At 36.8% G+C, this 17,042-nt stretch overlaps 1 protein-coding gene across 3 annotated transcripts; it reads left to right on the forward strand.

The window, feature by feature from the left end:
* Positions 1-2,969: 2,969 nt before the first annotated feature.
* Positions 2,970-16,795, forward strand: MAT2B (methionine adenosyltransferase 2 non-catalytic beta subunit). 3 transcript variants are annotated; one of them, XM_017667104.3, is made up of 8 exons: positions 3,075-3,119; positions 4,473-4,679; positions 10,414-10,608; positions 11,825-11,939; positions 12,082-12,234; positions 14,320-14,513; positions 15,428-15,541; positions 15,883-16,795. In XM_017667104.3, the coding sequence occupies exons 1-8, from the start codon at positions 3,090-3,092 to the stop codon at positions 16,051-16,053; spliced, it is 1,179 nt and encodes a 392-aa protein (XP_017522593.3). In that variant the 5' UTR covers positions 3,075-3,089; the 3' UTR covers positions 16,054-16,795. The 3 variants fall into 3 exon arrangements, with proteins under 3 accessions (XP_017522596.2, XP_017522593.3, XP_017522594.2); XM_017667107.3 differs by lacking the exon at positions 4,473-4,679 and having other exon boundaries at positions 2,970-3,119; XM_017667105.3 differs by lacking the exons at positions 3,075-3,119; positions 4,473-4,679 and adding an exon at positions 5,380-5,539.
* Positions 16,796-17,042: the final 247 nt, after the last annotated feature.

The raw sequence follows: 17,042 nt of genomic DNA on the forward strand, positions 1-17,042 counted from the left end.
GGAGGTGTGATGGTAAGAGGAGGTTGTAAAAAAGAAGAAACAAAGACTTGTTCCTGCCCTTGGGGTATCATAATAACTTAGAGATATATTTCTCAAATATGAAATTCTATGCAGATCAAGGAAAAAATATTTTGATTTCTTAGCTCCTAATGAATTTAGAAATTTAAATACTGTCCATTTAGTTCATCACTTTGCACCAATGCAATGGTTTACACTGTCTAAAACTAGTATCCTAGAAGAGTCTAAGGTTGTGACTTATGATCCAAAGCATAACTATTATTATTGTTTTAAAATTAGATATAAATTACATATATTAATACAGACAGTGAAATGAACAGATCTTACTTGTTACAGTTTGGTAAGTTTTGATAAACATGTAGCCCTTGTTACCTCTATCCCCAAGATATGCCACATTTCCATGACCTCAGAAAGTTCATTCATGTCCTTCAAAGTCAATACTATCAAGTCCCCCCTATCCCATTGTAATCACTGTCCATGTGTGTAGTAAGATGCTATCAAGTCATTACTTGTCTTCTCTGAGCTGTACTACCTTCCTTGTGACCTACCTGTATTGTGAGTGCTAATTATAATGCTCCTTGATCCCTTTCTCCCTCCCTCCCCATCCACCCTCCCTAATTCCTTCCCTTTGATAACCACTAGTCCCTTCTTGGAGTCTGTGAGTCTGCTGATGTTTCGTTCTTTCAGTTTTGCTTTGTTGTTATACTCCACAAATGGGTGAAATCATCTGGTGCTTGTCTTTCTCTGCCTGACTTATTTCTCTGAGCATAGTATCCTTTAACTCCACCCATGTTCTTGCAAATGGTAGGATTTGTTATCTTCTTATGGCTGAATAATATTCCTTGTGTTTATGTACCACCTCTTTATCCATTCATCTACTGATGGACACTTAGGTTGCTTCCATTTCTTGGCTATTGTAAATAGTGCTGTGAAAAATGTAGGCGTGTATATATCTTTTTGAATCAGGGATCTTGTTTTCTTCAGTAAATTCCTAAGAGTGGAATTACTGGATCAAATGGTATTTCCCATTTTTAGTTTTTTGAGGAACCTCCATATTGCTTTCCACAATGGTTGAACTAATTTACATTCCCAGCAGCGGTATAGGAGGGATCCCCTTTCCCTGCATCCTCACCAGCATTTGTTGTTCCTTGTCTTTTGAATGTTGGCCATCCTAACTGGTGTGAGGTGATATCTCATTGTGGTTTAATTTGCATTTCCCTGTTTAATTTGCATTTCCCTGATGATTAGTGATGTGCAGCATCTTTTCATGTGCCTGTTGGCCGTCTGAATTTCTTCTTTAGAGAAGTGTCTGTTCAGATCTTCTGCCCATTTTTTACTCGGGTAATATTTACTTTTTGGATGTTGAGGCATGTGAACTCTTTACGTATTTTGGGTGTTAGCCCCTTATCAGATATGTTGTTTACGAATATATTATCCCATACTGTAGGACCCAGCATAATTATTTTGAGATTAATTCATATAGTTCATTTCTTTGTATAGCTAAATAACATTCCATAGTATGAATAGACCACAAGTTTTTTATCCATCCATCTGTTAATGGATGTTTGGGTTATTTCCAGTTTCAGGTTATTTTGGATTAAGCTGCTATGAATATTCTTGTGTAAGTTTTTATGGACATATATTTTCATTTCTCTTGGGTAAGCATGTAGAAGTGGACTTACGGTAAGTGTATATTTAATTTTATAAGAAACTGCCAGACAGTTTTCTGAAGTAGTTGTATCATTTAGAACTAATGAATGAGCAGTCTAGTTCTAATGCGCAATTAACAAGTAAAATACTTGTTAGCATATGATGTTATCAGTCTTTTTAATTTTAGCTCTTTCTGTTAGGTATGTAACAATAAAATCAGTATGATTTTAATTTGCATTTCCCTGATGTTGAGCTTCTTTTTATGTGCTTATTGGCTATTTTTATGTCTTCACTTTGTGAAGTATCTGTTGAAAAGTTTTGTCCATTTTTAAAATATTTTTAAATTATTGAGTTTAGTAGTTCTTTAGATATTCTGAATACAAGTCCTTTTCAGATTTATGTATTGAGATTATTTTTCCCTGTTTGCTTAAATTGCCTTCTGATGAACAGAAATTTTTATTTTTTGTGAATTTTAATTTATCAATTTTTAAAAATTGTAGTTTTCCATTACTTATAGACCCTCTGCATACCTCATAGAGTTAACATGTGCTATGTGCTGTAAGTGTGCAGAATATAGTTAAGTGATTCTTTTTAACTCTATCTGAATGGTAATTTTGTTGTTCCTAAATTGTTACAGAGTCATAATCCAGAACAGTGGTTCAAAATTTAACAGTTCCTTACCCTTGAAACTGTTAAAAGTAAAATGACTCCACTCTACTCTTTCAGAATGGTCTTGCTTTATAGGATCTGTGGTGCAAGCAGATTCGGGAATCACTGATCTACAGGTCCCTAAAGCTTGGCCAAATGTAAGGCTACTATATCTACTACCATTTTCTCAGAGGACAGCATGCTGTTAATGAAAATGACCTCTTGCATTTTAATTTCTGTGTGCTGCTCCCACCAGAGCCTTAAATTGTCCTTTGAGATATAGTTAATCAGAAAAGGGGAGGAGAGAACTTTACCAAATAGATGCTGTTGTAATAAGGCATAACTTGCTAAAATATTTCAGAACAGGAATCAGTTGCATGGTCTGTGTGCTTTCCCAACTGTATGCTCTTGCTTTTTTTCTGCAAGAGAAAATTGCAACCAGTTTTCACCGGAATTTTTTGTTGGTGTTGTCTCTTGTTGATTTTAAGAAGTTGGTTCTTCTAATGGACCGTCGGTTGACTGGCAATTAAACATGAAACTTCTTATTGGGTATTTTCAAAACAGCCACGGGGAATCGGCTGCCAGCTTACTGCAATGTGGAAAACTGCACGAGATTCTGGGACTGGAATCAAAATGCTAATTTAAAAGGTCGAGGTTGCTGAGGCTCACGTTTTCGCGTTCCTTCCCTCTCTGCAGGCAGAACAAAGACCCGGCAGAGGAGGCTGAGGCTGAGACTCTCCCGTAGTCTGGTTTCCTGAGAGAATTTTGGAATCATGCCTGAAATGCCGGAGGATATGGAACAGGTAAGAGCTAGCTATTCAAGAAATGAAGCGTTCTGGAGTTGGGTTTTTTTTTTTTTTTTTAAAGCATCCCAGTGAACATTGGTAAAAGCTGAAGGGTATGTAAAACAATAACAAAAAGACACGAGTGACACTGAGTTCTTTACAAAATATAACTCAAGACATGGAAAAAACAACTTTTAATTATTGACGCAGGGATCCAGGTTAGAGAGAGCTCAGCTAAGTCTCATTAGTTACAAGGAAAAAAATCCCACTTTGATTTACCAGATTAAATGCAATGATGTAGGTGAAGGTTCTGTATAAATAAGGATTTTATCTACAACTGTGTGTTCCAGCCTTACTTAGTCCTTGGCAAGAATTGAATCTACCAACATAACTTGGAGCTCCGGGCTGCTCTTTCTAAAGACTTAGCCACCACATGAACTTGGATATTGTCTATACAACAATGGCGATTTTTGTTCATATAGAAACGTTCATCTTTAAAGAGAATGATTAAAACCATACACATACATACGCCTCTAGAACTATACCCAAGTTTTAACCTGGCAAGTATCAAATCAGATTCTCAAATGTAGGCAAGAAAACCTTTTTGTTTCTCACTCTTGACAAGGCTGCTCTGAGAGTGAAAATGCTAATTACATATGCATGTCCTTAAATCTTCCTCACGTTGTACACTTAATTTTTTTCTCCTAGAAAAACTAGGTTGCATCACACGTTGCAAGTAGGAAGAAAAAAATTCTCCAGGTTTTAAAGAGAGGAAGATTAACAGGCTCTCGAATCTACTCCTCCCCGATCCCAACACACACGCCTTTTCTTTGTCTGCAGATTATCTATGTTTACTGCTGGGGCAGTTCTCTCGAGGTCTCCCTAAATATTGCTAAACCGAACGGCTGTAACAGCCTTGATTAAATCAAAAATCGAAACGTGAGGGGCCTCAGGCTCTCTTCCCTTATTGTTCCAAAGAAAACTTCGGTTACACGAATAAGGAAATAAATTCTTGTTGGAGTTTGGGTGAGAAAGTCACGGGGCTCAGATGCAGAAAAAGTTTTTTTAAAACGCTGCACAGTCTTTAGCTCTAAAACCAGAAAGGATTATGAAATTAAGGCCCTTTAAGAAAAACGCAAGCAGTGGACACACTGTGGTAGACTTTTAGATCTTGGTGTCCTGTGTGTCTTGACTAGGACGCTCAGGCTGTCAAGTGAAAATTTGGCGAAGCGCACACCGTAAGTGCTGGGGTTTTCTGAGTCAGGCGTTCCGACTGGAGGGGCACTTGCTTTTGGACTGTAAGGGAAAGTCAGTTGCGTGCTAGGGTAGTCTCAGCACCTACGTCTGCTGTTTCTGATTCGTCCCTTTGAGGCGGTGACGGGCGGTGGAAGTCCCGCCGACTCTGGCCCTCGGCTCCTCTGTGCCGTCTGGTTGCAGCTGAGGCTCGGCGCGCGCAGCCTTGGTTTTGGGAGCGTAGCCCGAACGCCTGCCCAGCCCGCCGAGATGTGGAGTCCCAGGCTCTGCGTCGCAAGATTCCCGTTCTATACTTACAAGTTCGAGAATCTGCGTTTTGAAGAGGTACCCAAATGATTCCTTCTTCTTTTTTACTAGTTAAAAATATTTTGAAGTTTGCAATTTCACACGCACTGCTTATTAGCGTCCCAGGAAGAAAATGGGTTATTGGTGTGTTAATGACTCAGAAGGCAACACTTAGTATTTTTATTCCCTTTCTGTTTCTCAATCTCCCAAAATAAAACCACTCCTAAAACTCCAGAGAGCTAAGTCTGCAGGCCTGCAAGTATCAAATCAGATTCTCAAACGTAGGCAATAAAACCTTTTTTTTTCTCACTCTTGACAAGGCTGCTCTGGGAGTGAAAATGCTAATTACATATGTATGTCCTTAAATCTTCCTCCCATCGCCCCCTCCCATCGCCTGGTGGCTTTAAGATGTTTTCTCCTACTTTACCTTTACATGCCCAGTTGATTCTTAGGCACTGAACACAGTCTCAAAACTTGAAACTCCGGGCGATGCAATTCAATTCTTCCCTAGTTAAGAAAAAAAATGGGGGGAAAAAACGCCCATGTACTATCCCTGCCGTCCCGCAGAAAACCTCAAAACTTGTATAAGCTCAAAACTTGTGTTCACGCTTAACGCTAAGGTCTTTGTTTTGCGTATTCCTTTAAGAGTTGGCGGGTGGGCCTGGGCGTCCTGGGCATCCCGCCCCCGGCGGAGCGTGGCCAATCAGCGGGTGCGGCCTTTCGGCGGAAGCCGGAAGTGGTGGGCGGGGGCGGGCCCAGGGTGAAGGAGCTGAGGCCCGCAGCGAGCCTGGCGTGGAAGTGGTGGTAGTCGCTGTGGTGGCGTGAAAACTGCGGGCATGGTGGGGCGGGAGAAGGAGCTCTCCATCCACTTTGTTCCTGGGGACTGCCGGCTCGTGGAGGTGAGGGAGTCAGCCCTGGGGTCTCATGGAAGCCAGGGGCGCACGGGGGAACAAAACCAGTCACAGCGGCTCGCGTGGTGTTTCCTTCGCGTTGTGCCGGAGTCGGAGCCTCGGCGCCGCCTCCCTGGTCCGGAGACTGGGGCGGCGCCGCGGAGTTTGTTTATCTCGGTACACACCCAGCGGCGGTGTCTCTCACAGCTGCCGCGGCGAGAAACGAGCAGGTCGGGTTTCACGAGTCCGCTCTCCCAGGAGCGGAGAGGGGCTTTTCAGAGCTGTTTCACTTTTGATTCTGTCTTAATCGTCCTTTGTTGGTATCCCTTGATCTTACCAGTTTGTATCTCTGAGGAAAAAGGGGCAAGTGGGTTTCAGAAATAACACTATTAGAGATGACAATTTACTGAAGTCTCAATTTGCGCAGGGCACTATTATGCACGTTACATGCGTTATTCAGTCCTCATAACTGAGGTACTGTTTTTGCTCCATTTTACGGATGAGAAAATTTAGGCTTAGCGAGCGAGTCGTTGGCCCAAGTTTATTAAGGTTGGAGCCAGAATTGAAATACAGTTCTGTTTGATTTTCTCCGGCTTTGAACCACTACAGAGGTTGTATAAAGGAAGGCAATTAATGTGTTTGGGAGAGCCATCCCCGACCCGCAGCCCACCCCGCGCCCCCAGTCCCCTGCGTTTTCTCTCCTTTATTCCATCCCAGGCTCCCCAGCATTCATCAATCCACAGGACATATCAAGTACTACGGAAAAGAATACTTTTAATGCCCAGAATATAAGAAAGGATATAGGAGGTGGCTTTTGTTGATAACGGAGAATTTTTACACTGCCAGTGTAGTGTATTTAGTGTTTGCAAATCACTTTGGGATTTTGGGGTAAAGTTAGGATAGATTGGGTATTTGCACCTCTTTATTTTCCTATGGGCCCCAAACAGTACTGAATGCATAATGTTACTGTTACTTTACAGTTATGTACATGTATATGCAAATTTGTGTATGTGTGCATACAAAGCTTAATCTTTATTCACAGTGGGAGTTAAGTGGACTAATGAAAATGGGTTTTCATGTTTACCTTCATTAAACATGGTAAGACCATAAGCTTGGCACATAGTTGCTGTTCTCTTAAAACTTTTAGGATTAAAACTCACTTGTGAAATGAGGACCGTCTTATATTTATGTTGGAGAAGCAGATTGTAGTGGTTCCTGTTAAAAATACTGCCTTGCAGGGTACAATAAGGTGATAATAGGAGTTAGGCCAATGTCACCTAGGTTGTCATGGGATCCTAAAGTTTCTTAAAGTCCAGTACTGTTTACTTACAGATATGTGTGAGGATCAATTAAAAAAATGAATATGAAACTTTGCCAAGTTTAAGAGGTTCTAAAAATAGTGAAGTATTCCTTAATTTACCACTAAAATTTAAGAAGATCCCTCTTTAGGTATTAGTGAGGTTTCTTTTTCTAGGACATTTTTAGGAGAAGTATGCAAATATTGTAAAATAGAAATCCTGTCCCAGACTGCTGTGTTGGACCATTTTGAAAGAGCCATTTATCTCCCATTACCTATACAGTTTGGTATCATTTGATTAGAGAGCATAAGAATAGTAGCTGTACACTTACTTATATATATTTAATTTTTCCAGAATATTTTTGGTGTGTAAATCTGGTATCCTGAAGTTACTGAATTCTGTACATCTAAGAGCTTACACTGTAAGAGGCAAATATGTTCAGAGTAACTTAAAATGTTTGATATGCTATACCCATAAGACTATAAAACTGAGATAGCATACTTTTCAGGCAAAATATTTTCAACGTGTTATTGTGATTTGGGTTAACTATACAACTTCTAATTCTTTGAGTTCCTTGGTTATTTGGACATTTCTGCATTTTGCAAGACTAACGGAGTAACAGTCCAAAGTAATTTTTAGAGGAATATTTCTTTTACGAAGAAAAAGCCAAAACTATGCTTTAAAAAGCTTCAGATTGATTTCTGCCTATATATAGAAACTCAAAAATAGAAGAGAGGTTTTTCTGTTTGGCATTTTTTAACTTCAGTGATGCATATTTTATTTGCCAGCCACTGATAAACTTGGAATCCAAATGAAAAAAATCTTGTCTTGGCTCCTATACTGGTGACAGAAGGTGCTCATTGAGTCTCTAAGGAGAACTCTCTGAAAAGAGAAGTTAAGTAAATGAGTCTCCTTTCATCTATCTATTCAGACTGCTTTGTGGAAGGATAATGGAAAATGTTAAAATTGTGGAACTGTAAAGCTGGAAGAGCTTTAGTCATGTCCAAGCGCCTCACTTGACCAATAAGGAATTAGTATCAGTAGAGAAGGAGTAACTTCTCAATACCTCAGCTTGTGGCAGAGCAGATAAGATTTAGTCATCATGAAACCAAATATAAGTTCAAAGGATTGAGACAAAACTCAGTATGTATTTGGCTGGACCATAGAAGCAAGAAGAACCAAATTCTGGACCTAATCTTTACACTTTTACCATGGGCAAAATCGTTAACATGGCTGGGCTTAGGTTCCTCACTTTGGAAATAATACCTGTCCTGCCTGTCTAACAAGGCTATTGTTAACAAAAGGTATGATATAGGCTTACATAACACCTCATTGTTTTCAAATAGAAGATTGTGTGGTATCATTTCCATTTCAGAAAATGCTTGCTCTTGATATATCTGCTCTTTTAATCAAGAAAATTCTTGAGCATTGATATTTGATTACCAGGTACTAATAACTATTTTGACCGTTTCATATTTTTTTCTAGAAATCTTACATATTAACCCAGGGTATAAGGCCATAGGTTAGTATTTTCTCAGCACAGCACCCATCCTTTTTTTAAGCTAAGTGTATCCTTAAAAGATTTGCTGTGCTTGTAATTTAATACGGCATTTCATCAAATCCAAGATGCTCTTGATTATAAGGTCATCTGAGCTCTTACTTGACGATCCACTAAAAAGCAAAAAACATTGCCAAACTCTGACATTAATAAGATGTAATCTATTTCATTCATTTAACCAATGTTAAAGGACAAAGTGTGCATTTCTGAACTGTGCAGAGATCTTAGTTGAGTGTTGAGTAATTTTTGTGGATTGGGTAATGCTTGTTCTTTGACTTTTAGTTTTCCTTCTTAAGGTGGAAAATGGTAATGATGTTGCTTCTGGAAAGATAGAGCGTAATTTTTCGGCCTGTTTAAATAAGACAGATTTATCTTTTGGGAAGCCTTGGACTTTTCCTGGAGTTCAGGATTACAGTTCTCAAGTTGTCATCTACTGCACTACTTGGGGATGTGTTAGAAATATAAATTATCAGGCCTTTCTCCAGATCTACTAGATCTGAAATCCTTCTAGATGATTCTGACCCGTACTGAAGCCTGAGAACCACTGACCTAAGAGCTGTTACAATTTTTTGGCTTCTTCAGAGTGAAAATCGAGGAACTCTGTAGAAACCAGCTCACAGCTCTTTTATAGTACTTCCCATGTATCTTTATGGCATTTATTTTGTGTAAATTGTTTCTCTGATTGTATCTCTACTAGGCTTGGTGTGTTTTCTTCTCTTTACAACTCAGTCTTTGTAGTGCTGTTTTTTTTTTTTTTTGCCAAAATTCAAAGAAAATGTTTGCTGGCTGAAATCCTTGTTTTTATAGATCAGTTGGCTTAGAGCCAAGTTTTACAACAGATGAGTATTTTTTTCAACTTTTAAAATTTTTGAAAATTGTAAGTCTTGAAATTGTTTAAGGAGAAATATCTTCCAGAGTTCACTTTTATATTGTCTGTCAGCTCTGTCATTTTAGATATTTCCTGTCATAGAAATACCTTTGGTGGCCTTGTAGAAAAAAGTATAGTCTGCTAAAGTATTCAGCTGAACTAAGGGCTAAAAAGAAAGGCCTTTTGTTTTGGAATGCATATTTATAAAGTTGTCGACAGCTCAGAAATTAGGTGACTGTAACAACAATGGAAATAAAAAGCCCACCAATTGATAAAATTTGATGAAACTTGTGATTTAAATAGTAAATGTTGACTTTGTTATTTAAGGGACTGAGAGGAAATTTGGTATTAACCTGTCTTGGGAAGAAAGGAAAATTTTGAAACTATGCCTTGAAACATAACTTGTTTCCTGAATATAGTAGTTTATTTTAATTTCAGTGTGAAGATTTTTGTCTTTTTCACAACAGCAACAGCTAATTTTAAAATGCTCCCCCCCCTTATCCTGTGTATTTACTAGTTTTAATTGGTCTATATAAGTAAATTTAGAGTTAACTCAGGAACATTTACTAGTTTGGTTAAACTTAGACTATTGTTAGCGCTATAAGAACGAATTTATTTTTCCTCCACATAAATTCCTGTGACATGTGAAGTCTCTGTTCCTCAGACCTGTCAAAATGTGATAAATCATTGAGATTTAAAAGAAAACAGGATTAAATATTGAAGACTAAAAACATTAACTTGTAAATATATTGGCGGAATATAGCCCAAATATTTAATCAGTCGTAAAATGATCTTAAAACTAATTGTACATTTTTACCAATTGAAGAATATAATCAACGTTGCTGTTTATTACTTATTTGGACATCACTGATCATCAAAATAAGATTTTCCGTCATTAACATAGGAAATCAAAGTCTGTTTGACTAGGTAATTCCTCACAGTATCATCTTAGGTTTTTTTTCTTGTGTAAGGTGAACGAAACTTCCTTAAGTGATGCAGTTATTGATGCAGTTGAATTTTATTCTAACTTAAGAATTGGCTTATAGATATGGAACATGAAGCAAAAAGACTTGAAGTATTTGGTGAATGATGATGTTGATTAATTTTGCTGGGAGAATATTTTCAAAGTAAGTTATGTTTCCCCACCTTAAATTTTTAGGAGGAAGTTAACGTCCCCAATAGACGAGTTCTGGTTACTGGAGCTACTGGGCTTCTTGGCAGAGCCGTGTACAAAGAATTTCAGCAGAATAATTGGCATGCCATTGGCTGTGGTTTTAGAAGAGCAAGACCAAAATTTGAACAGGTTAATCTATTAGATTCGGCTGCAGTCCATCACATCGTTCAAGATTTTCAGGTATGATTTAATCTGTTTATTGTTAACACATATGATCTATATTAAGAATTATCTGGGTTTTATGTAAAATCTTTGCACTCAAGGAAGTTATTATACTTAAGCTCTAGCCTGTTGAGCAACAATATTTAGTGCACTATTTTTTTAGTGTGGCTAAGTATATGCAATCTTTGAAAAGATTAGGTGGCAACACAGGTTAAGGTAAGACAGAAATGAGAAGCATTTTATAAAAAGACTGTTTTTGGAGTACTCTTTTAAGTACTACTTTCTATGCAAATGCTTTTATATTATTATCTGTAAACCTTACAGTACTGTAGAATAGATGTTATCATTTCCATTTTAGAGATAATAAAAGCTCAGGAAGATTAAATAAGTTGCTGGCCATAGTCACAGAAAAGTTGCAGAAAATTTTGAGTTCTGCACTAACTGAACAAATCTGGAGTTCAAGTTCTTTCTAAAACGGTGCAAGGAACATTTATATCAGACCCACATAGGAATTTGCTCTTGGGCCTTACTCCCGGAGATTTAATTTAACAAATCTGTGGTGGGACCCATGACTCTACATTTTAGGAACTGCCCCAGATTATGCACATTCAAGTTAGAAAATAAGATGCTTCCTTAAGCAATTGTTGAAAAGGAAGTTTGGTATGTGGTAACACTAACCCTGCCTGTTGGTGGTCTTCCCAAATCTTTAGTGGCTTAGCAACTCTGGTAAGTACATACCCATTCTCTTCCAAGGCCCCTCTGCATTCCTCTATCTTGATGTCTGTCACATTATATTAAAACAGTCTCTTTACATCATCTGTCTTTCCCACTAGATCATGAAATCTTACTCCCTGCACAGTGTTTTAGCATATATTTGGATTTATTTATAGATTTATTAAATATTTAGGTTGTATTGATTACATAAATGATAGCTCTTTTCACCCATTCAAATTAAGGAAAAGGTTATTTTGATTTAGAAGTAAAGTTAACAGAGTTTTGTCTGGTTTTGTCTAGAAATTACTAAATTGCTTTTTACTTTTCTAAGCCTATATGTATTTTTAAGGAAGTTCATACCTTGGAAAAGGGAAGCATGACAAACTATATTAAAAATTACAATGACTTTAATTGAAGGAATGTCAATTTAACATTTTTCTGTGATTTACTTCTCGAAGACTGTTGTTTCCTCTATTCTATTCCTTTTTGAGTTAAAAATACATTAATGCTTAAATTCCAGCCCCATGTCATAGTACATTGTGCAGCAGAGAGAAGGCCAGATGTTGTAGAAACTTATCCAGATGCTGCTTCTCAACTTAATGTGGATGCTTCTGGGAATTTAGCAAAAGAAGCAGGTAATGATGACTTCATAAAATCTTCATAAAATTAGGTACTTAATGAGATTTGTCTATGTATGAAAAGCTGTTATAAATTCCAGTGAAGAGTAATGTCTTGTGGTTTAATGGATTCCTTATTTTGTTATCTGTCTTCTTGAAGCTGCAATTGGAGCATTTCTAATCTACATTAGTTCAGATTATGTATTTGATGGAACAGATCCACCTTATGGAGAGGAAGACATAGCCAGTCCCCTAAATCTGTATGGCAAAACAAAATTAGAAGGAGAAAAGGCTGTTCTGGAGAACAATTTAGGTAAGACACAATCTCTTTAGCCCCTGATTGTTTTTGAGTTTTTAGTTTAAAATTAGTCAAGGAACATAAATTACTTAAGAGAAATTAGAGAATGTAATTTTAAAAAATACGAATTATAGAAATCCTGAATAATTTATGAATTCTTCTAGACTTCCTACAGTATCACTGTGTATACATAAATTTCATATGCCAAAAACAAGTAATATAATACAAATTTCTGTAAACTACTTTCAAAAAAGTCATGTCATTTTTCCTAAACTGAGGTATTCTGATATTTGTAGTTTTTCTGTATGTGTGTACCCTCCTTGAAAAAAATGCAAAATTGTAAAGAGTGTAAGTTATTTTATAATGCTGCCTCAGAGAGAAGCACCAAATGTGGTTTTGTATGTTTTTCCCACTTGTCCCATACCAAATGCGATGGTGTGGTCTTTCCGTACATACATGCATAACAATAACAGTATTATACACAGCAGTAATAGTAGTTGAACTCCTTTTGGGGCCCCAGACCCTATTATTCCAATGTGTGTAAGTATGTGAGAGGGAGTCTTCCCAACTAACACCAAGCAACCCTGGAGCACCAGCAGGGTGTCTGAAATTCAATTCAATTCTGTTGCTGTCTGCCCAGAGACAGCACCAGATGCCCCAGGGGAAGGGCTCTGTCCTACAAGAGTTCCCCCCATCCCCCACTCCCAGAGGCCAGTCACAAGCGCCGGCAAGCGCGGGGCAGTTCCCTGTGCTTCTGACCTACTGACTACAGATTAGATTCCCCTGACCTCCCCCTTAGGTTTGATTAATTTGCTAGAGTGGCTCACAGAACTCAGGAAAACACTGAACAGTTTACCAGATTAATAAAGGATACAAGTTAACAGCCAGATGAAGTGATACATAGGGCATGGTCCTAAATAAAAAGGAGCGTCTATCTTTGTGGAGCTTGGGGCCTGGCTCGGTGGCATGTGGAGGCATTCTGGTTCCTCAAGCATAGAAGCTCTTCCTGACTGAGAAGCAGGATCCAACAGAGCAGAGCAGTGAGAGAGCATTAAATTCTTAGGGGTTTTTCTGAGAGCTTCATTGCATAGTTAATTGACTAAATTGGCCTTTGACTGATTGAGCCTCCAGGTCCTGCCCTTGGGTGGTGGTCCAAACGTCTCATTAACATGACAAAACAGCCATTTTACCTTTAACACTGCAGTGTTTTCAGGAACTGTGGGTGAAGTTCCTGGGGAATATGACCAAATATATTTATAACTCAGTATATCACACAGTATGGGAGCTTATTTTGTGAATTTAAAAAAATGTGCATGTTGTTTGTAACCTAGCCCCTTCATTTGCATCTCAGTCCATAATGAGCCATCTAAATGTATTCCTTTCAGTATCTGCATAATACTTGATATAACCAGTCCCTGAACTAAATACAGTGCCTGAGACTGCCATCTCCTTGAGAAGCATCACCTACTAACAGACATTTAGTTTTTCAGTTTTTTTATTATAAATTATACTGAAGGAATCGTCCTTGAATACATACCTATACATGGTTGTCCTAATAAATTCATTTAATTAAAAATAGTTTGAATTTTCAATTATTGCACTAATTATCCAAAGTCTGTTATAACCCCTCAGTAGGAACCAATGTAAAATTCAGTACCTCGTAATTCCAAAATCAATGGTTTGAAGAATTACCTGGTAAAACACTTACCCTTTAGATTCACTAGTTGTTTTGCCACATTTTATTTACATGTATTTTTTTTTGCTGATCTCATTGAGAATTAGTTGTACTTCACCACCAAAGTACTTCACCAAGTATGTGTCTTCTAAGAACAAGGATTTTCTTTACATAATCACAATGCAGTTACCACTCAGGAAATTTAACGTTAATATACTGTAATGTAATACACAGTGTATACAGGAATTTTCCCAGTTGTTCCAGTGTCCTTTATTGCATTTTATTTTTTAATCTAGGATCCAGTCAAGGATCACTTAATACATTTAGTTGTCATGATGAGTTTTATTTTTAGTGATTATAACAGTGAAAAGTTATATATAAAAATACCCCTGTTGAGAGACTTACCTGTTTTTATTAATCTGTAGGTGCTGCTGTTTTGAGAATTCCTATTCTGTATGGAGAAGTTGAAAAGCTTGAAGAAAGTTCTGTGACTGTTATGTTTGATAAAGTGCAGTTCAGTAACAAGTCAGCAAACATGGACCACTGGCAGCAGAGGTTCCCCACACATGTCAAAGATGTAGCCACTGTATGTCGTCAGTTAGCAGAAAAGAGAATGCTGGTGAGAAAGCTTGGAAGGAAGAGTTCCTAATGTCCATTTTAGTAAGAATCCTTTTAATGAGTGAAAGTTAAAGTGCTTTTTTAAAACTACAAGGAAATCAAACAAAAGTAGTTTGCAGATAATAGGCTATTTTTAATAAATAATGAAAACATCCTTTCATGTTTGAATTTATTTGTCAAATACTACAGATCCCTTCTGCCATTCTTTATTTCATAATGACTGAAAATATGTTTTTTTTTTCCTTTGGGTAACAAAATAATTTCCTAGTGTCTTAGAAGAAGTTACTCTGTTTAAGATGTATGTAGTGACAAAAAAGAACCTACATAGGCATTTATAATTTAAGCCACTGTAGGAATAATCTATAATTTTTTTTTAGATAATTATGTAGGAATTATTTTTAAACACTTGAAAAACATTGGAGGTAAAATAGAATGTCCATGAAAAGAAAGATGATTTATTTTAGAGTGTTAACAATAGTATGACTATAGTTTTTATTAAATAAAAACTTACTTTAAATGTGCACTTTACAATACTTAAGGATGTTATAACTAACTCATATTGAAAAAAGTTACTATCAAGTTTTGGTCTTAGCTTTTTAGGATAATTAGAGTAACTCACTAAATTGATCTGTGTTTCCATCAAAATCTATAATTTTCAGAATTTCCACTGATAAAATCAGCCATTAATATGTTTATTTAAGAAAACATCTGAAAGCTCAATTCTAGAAGTTGTGTTTCATGTTTAGCTGTGAATATTTATAGGAATTTGACTTTAGGTAGTTTATGGAGAGCATTCAGGGAGGGAGGGATGCATTTTAATTTCTGGACCTTTATGAGTTAGCTTTCTTGTCAGACCTATCATTTTACTCAACTCAAAACGTTGAAACTATTTTGAATTTTTTGTTTCCTTGTTAGGATCCCTCAATTAAGGGAACCTTTCACTGGTCTGGCAATGAACAGATGACAAAATATGAAATGGCATGTGCCATCGCAGATGCCTTCAACCTCCCCAGCAGCCACCTAAGACCTGTAAGTACATGGCATTTAAAGCTTCATCTTTTGAAAGTCCAAACCCATCATAGGTGTGTTATTGGTAACATTTTTATGGCTTTAGAAGTGCTGGATAACTTCATTTTCTGCTGCTAATCAGAGTGAACTTTATGTGTATGTTTGGCAGTTTACTCTAAATAAATCAAATGTACAGAAACCTATGATTATTGAAGTTTATCAAAAAAGTATTGTCTGGTGACAGACTCTTTGTTTGTTTTTCCAAAGATCAAATCAAATTTGCACTGAGGGTGAAGTAGAGAGCATAAAAACTTAACATGTGGCTTTTCATTTTTTATTTTTGTTTTCGTTTTCCTTTAAAGATAACGGACAGCCCTGTCTTAGGAGCACAACGTCCAAGAAATGCTCAGCTTGACTGCTCCAAATTGGAGACCTTGGGCATTGGCCAGCGAACACCATTTCGAATTGGAATCAAAGAATCACTCTGGCCTTTCCTCACTGACAAGAAATGGAGACAAACAGTTTTTCATTAGTGTATGTGTATATGCTTTTTGTTTTTTAATGAGAAATATAGTATGTGGCACTTTTTTAAAGAAAAAAGGAAATAGTTTTGTATGAGTGCTCTTTAATTGTGACTCATGATCTTTCAGGTAAAATGATGCTCTTGCACTAGTGAAATTGTCTAAAGAAACTAAAGGCAGTAATGCCTTGTTTGAAGTAATAATTTTTCCGTTTATCATTTTGTTTGTTCTGGCTTTACTTGCTGTTTGAATATATTAAATTATGATTTTGAAATATTTCAGAGCCAGGATGAAACAAATCTGCTGTATATTTTTCCTTGGATGAGAAGCATTGTTCATTCCTATAACCTCTGCATTTTCAGAACTTTTGTGACTGTTGACCGTTTTATGTGTTAAATGTGTTAAACAATGTGAAAATCATTGATGCTCATATTTGCTTTGCTTGAGCTCTGATCAAAATGTTTGAAGAAAGAAATTTTATTTTTGCAACTTAAGGGCAGTTCTTAAGCTTGAGATATTTCAACATGTTACATGTATTGGAACTCGTTCAGCTTGATGCCTCCTGCTTTTGTAGCAGTGCATGATGAACACTTGAGAGAGATGTGAGTATGTGTATGTATTTTTTTGATATATATAAAACTGTCCTTTTCACTCCATGTCACTAAGTGAGATTTCACGTGTGTGGTTATACTAATAATAATGGGCCTTACAAGGTTTTTGGCCATTCATGAGTAATAAAAAATATGTACTGCTGGCATGGTAATGGTTAGTTTTCTTGTATTTACTTCTCTTTTTAAATGTAAGGACTAAACATCTAAACTGATTGTTACTTTGTTTTAATTTTTAAGAATTACATTCTTTATCATGTGACATCTGGTGCATTCAAGAGGATATATATAATTCATATATATTGAGATATAAAACAATAATAAAATGAACAGTGGTGAAGCCAGCACTTGAGCTTTAGAATGTTACAGATACTGTATCTACTTTTTTAACTA

Source organism: Manis javanica, chromosome 1, assembly GCF_040802235.1.
Source record: "Manis javanica isolate MJ-LG chromosome 1, MJ_LKY, whole genome shotgun sequence".
NCBI lineage: Eukaryota > Metazoa > Chordata > Mammalia > Pholidota > Manidae > Manis > Manis javanica.

Coding starts and splice junctions, on each gene's coding strand:
- MAT2B (XM_017667104.3), top strand. CDS start 3,090: ATGCCTGAAATGCCGGAGGATATGGAACAG. Junction 3,120..4,472: donor TGCCGGAGGATATGGAACAG/GTAAGAGCTAGC, acceptor CGTCCCTTTGAG/GCGGTGACGGGCGGTGGAAG. Junction 4,680..10,413: donor AGAATCTGCGTTTTGAAGAG/GTACCCAAATGA, acceptor TTAAATTTTTAG/GAGGAAGTTAACGTCCCCAA.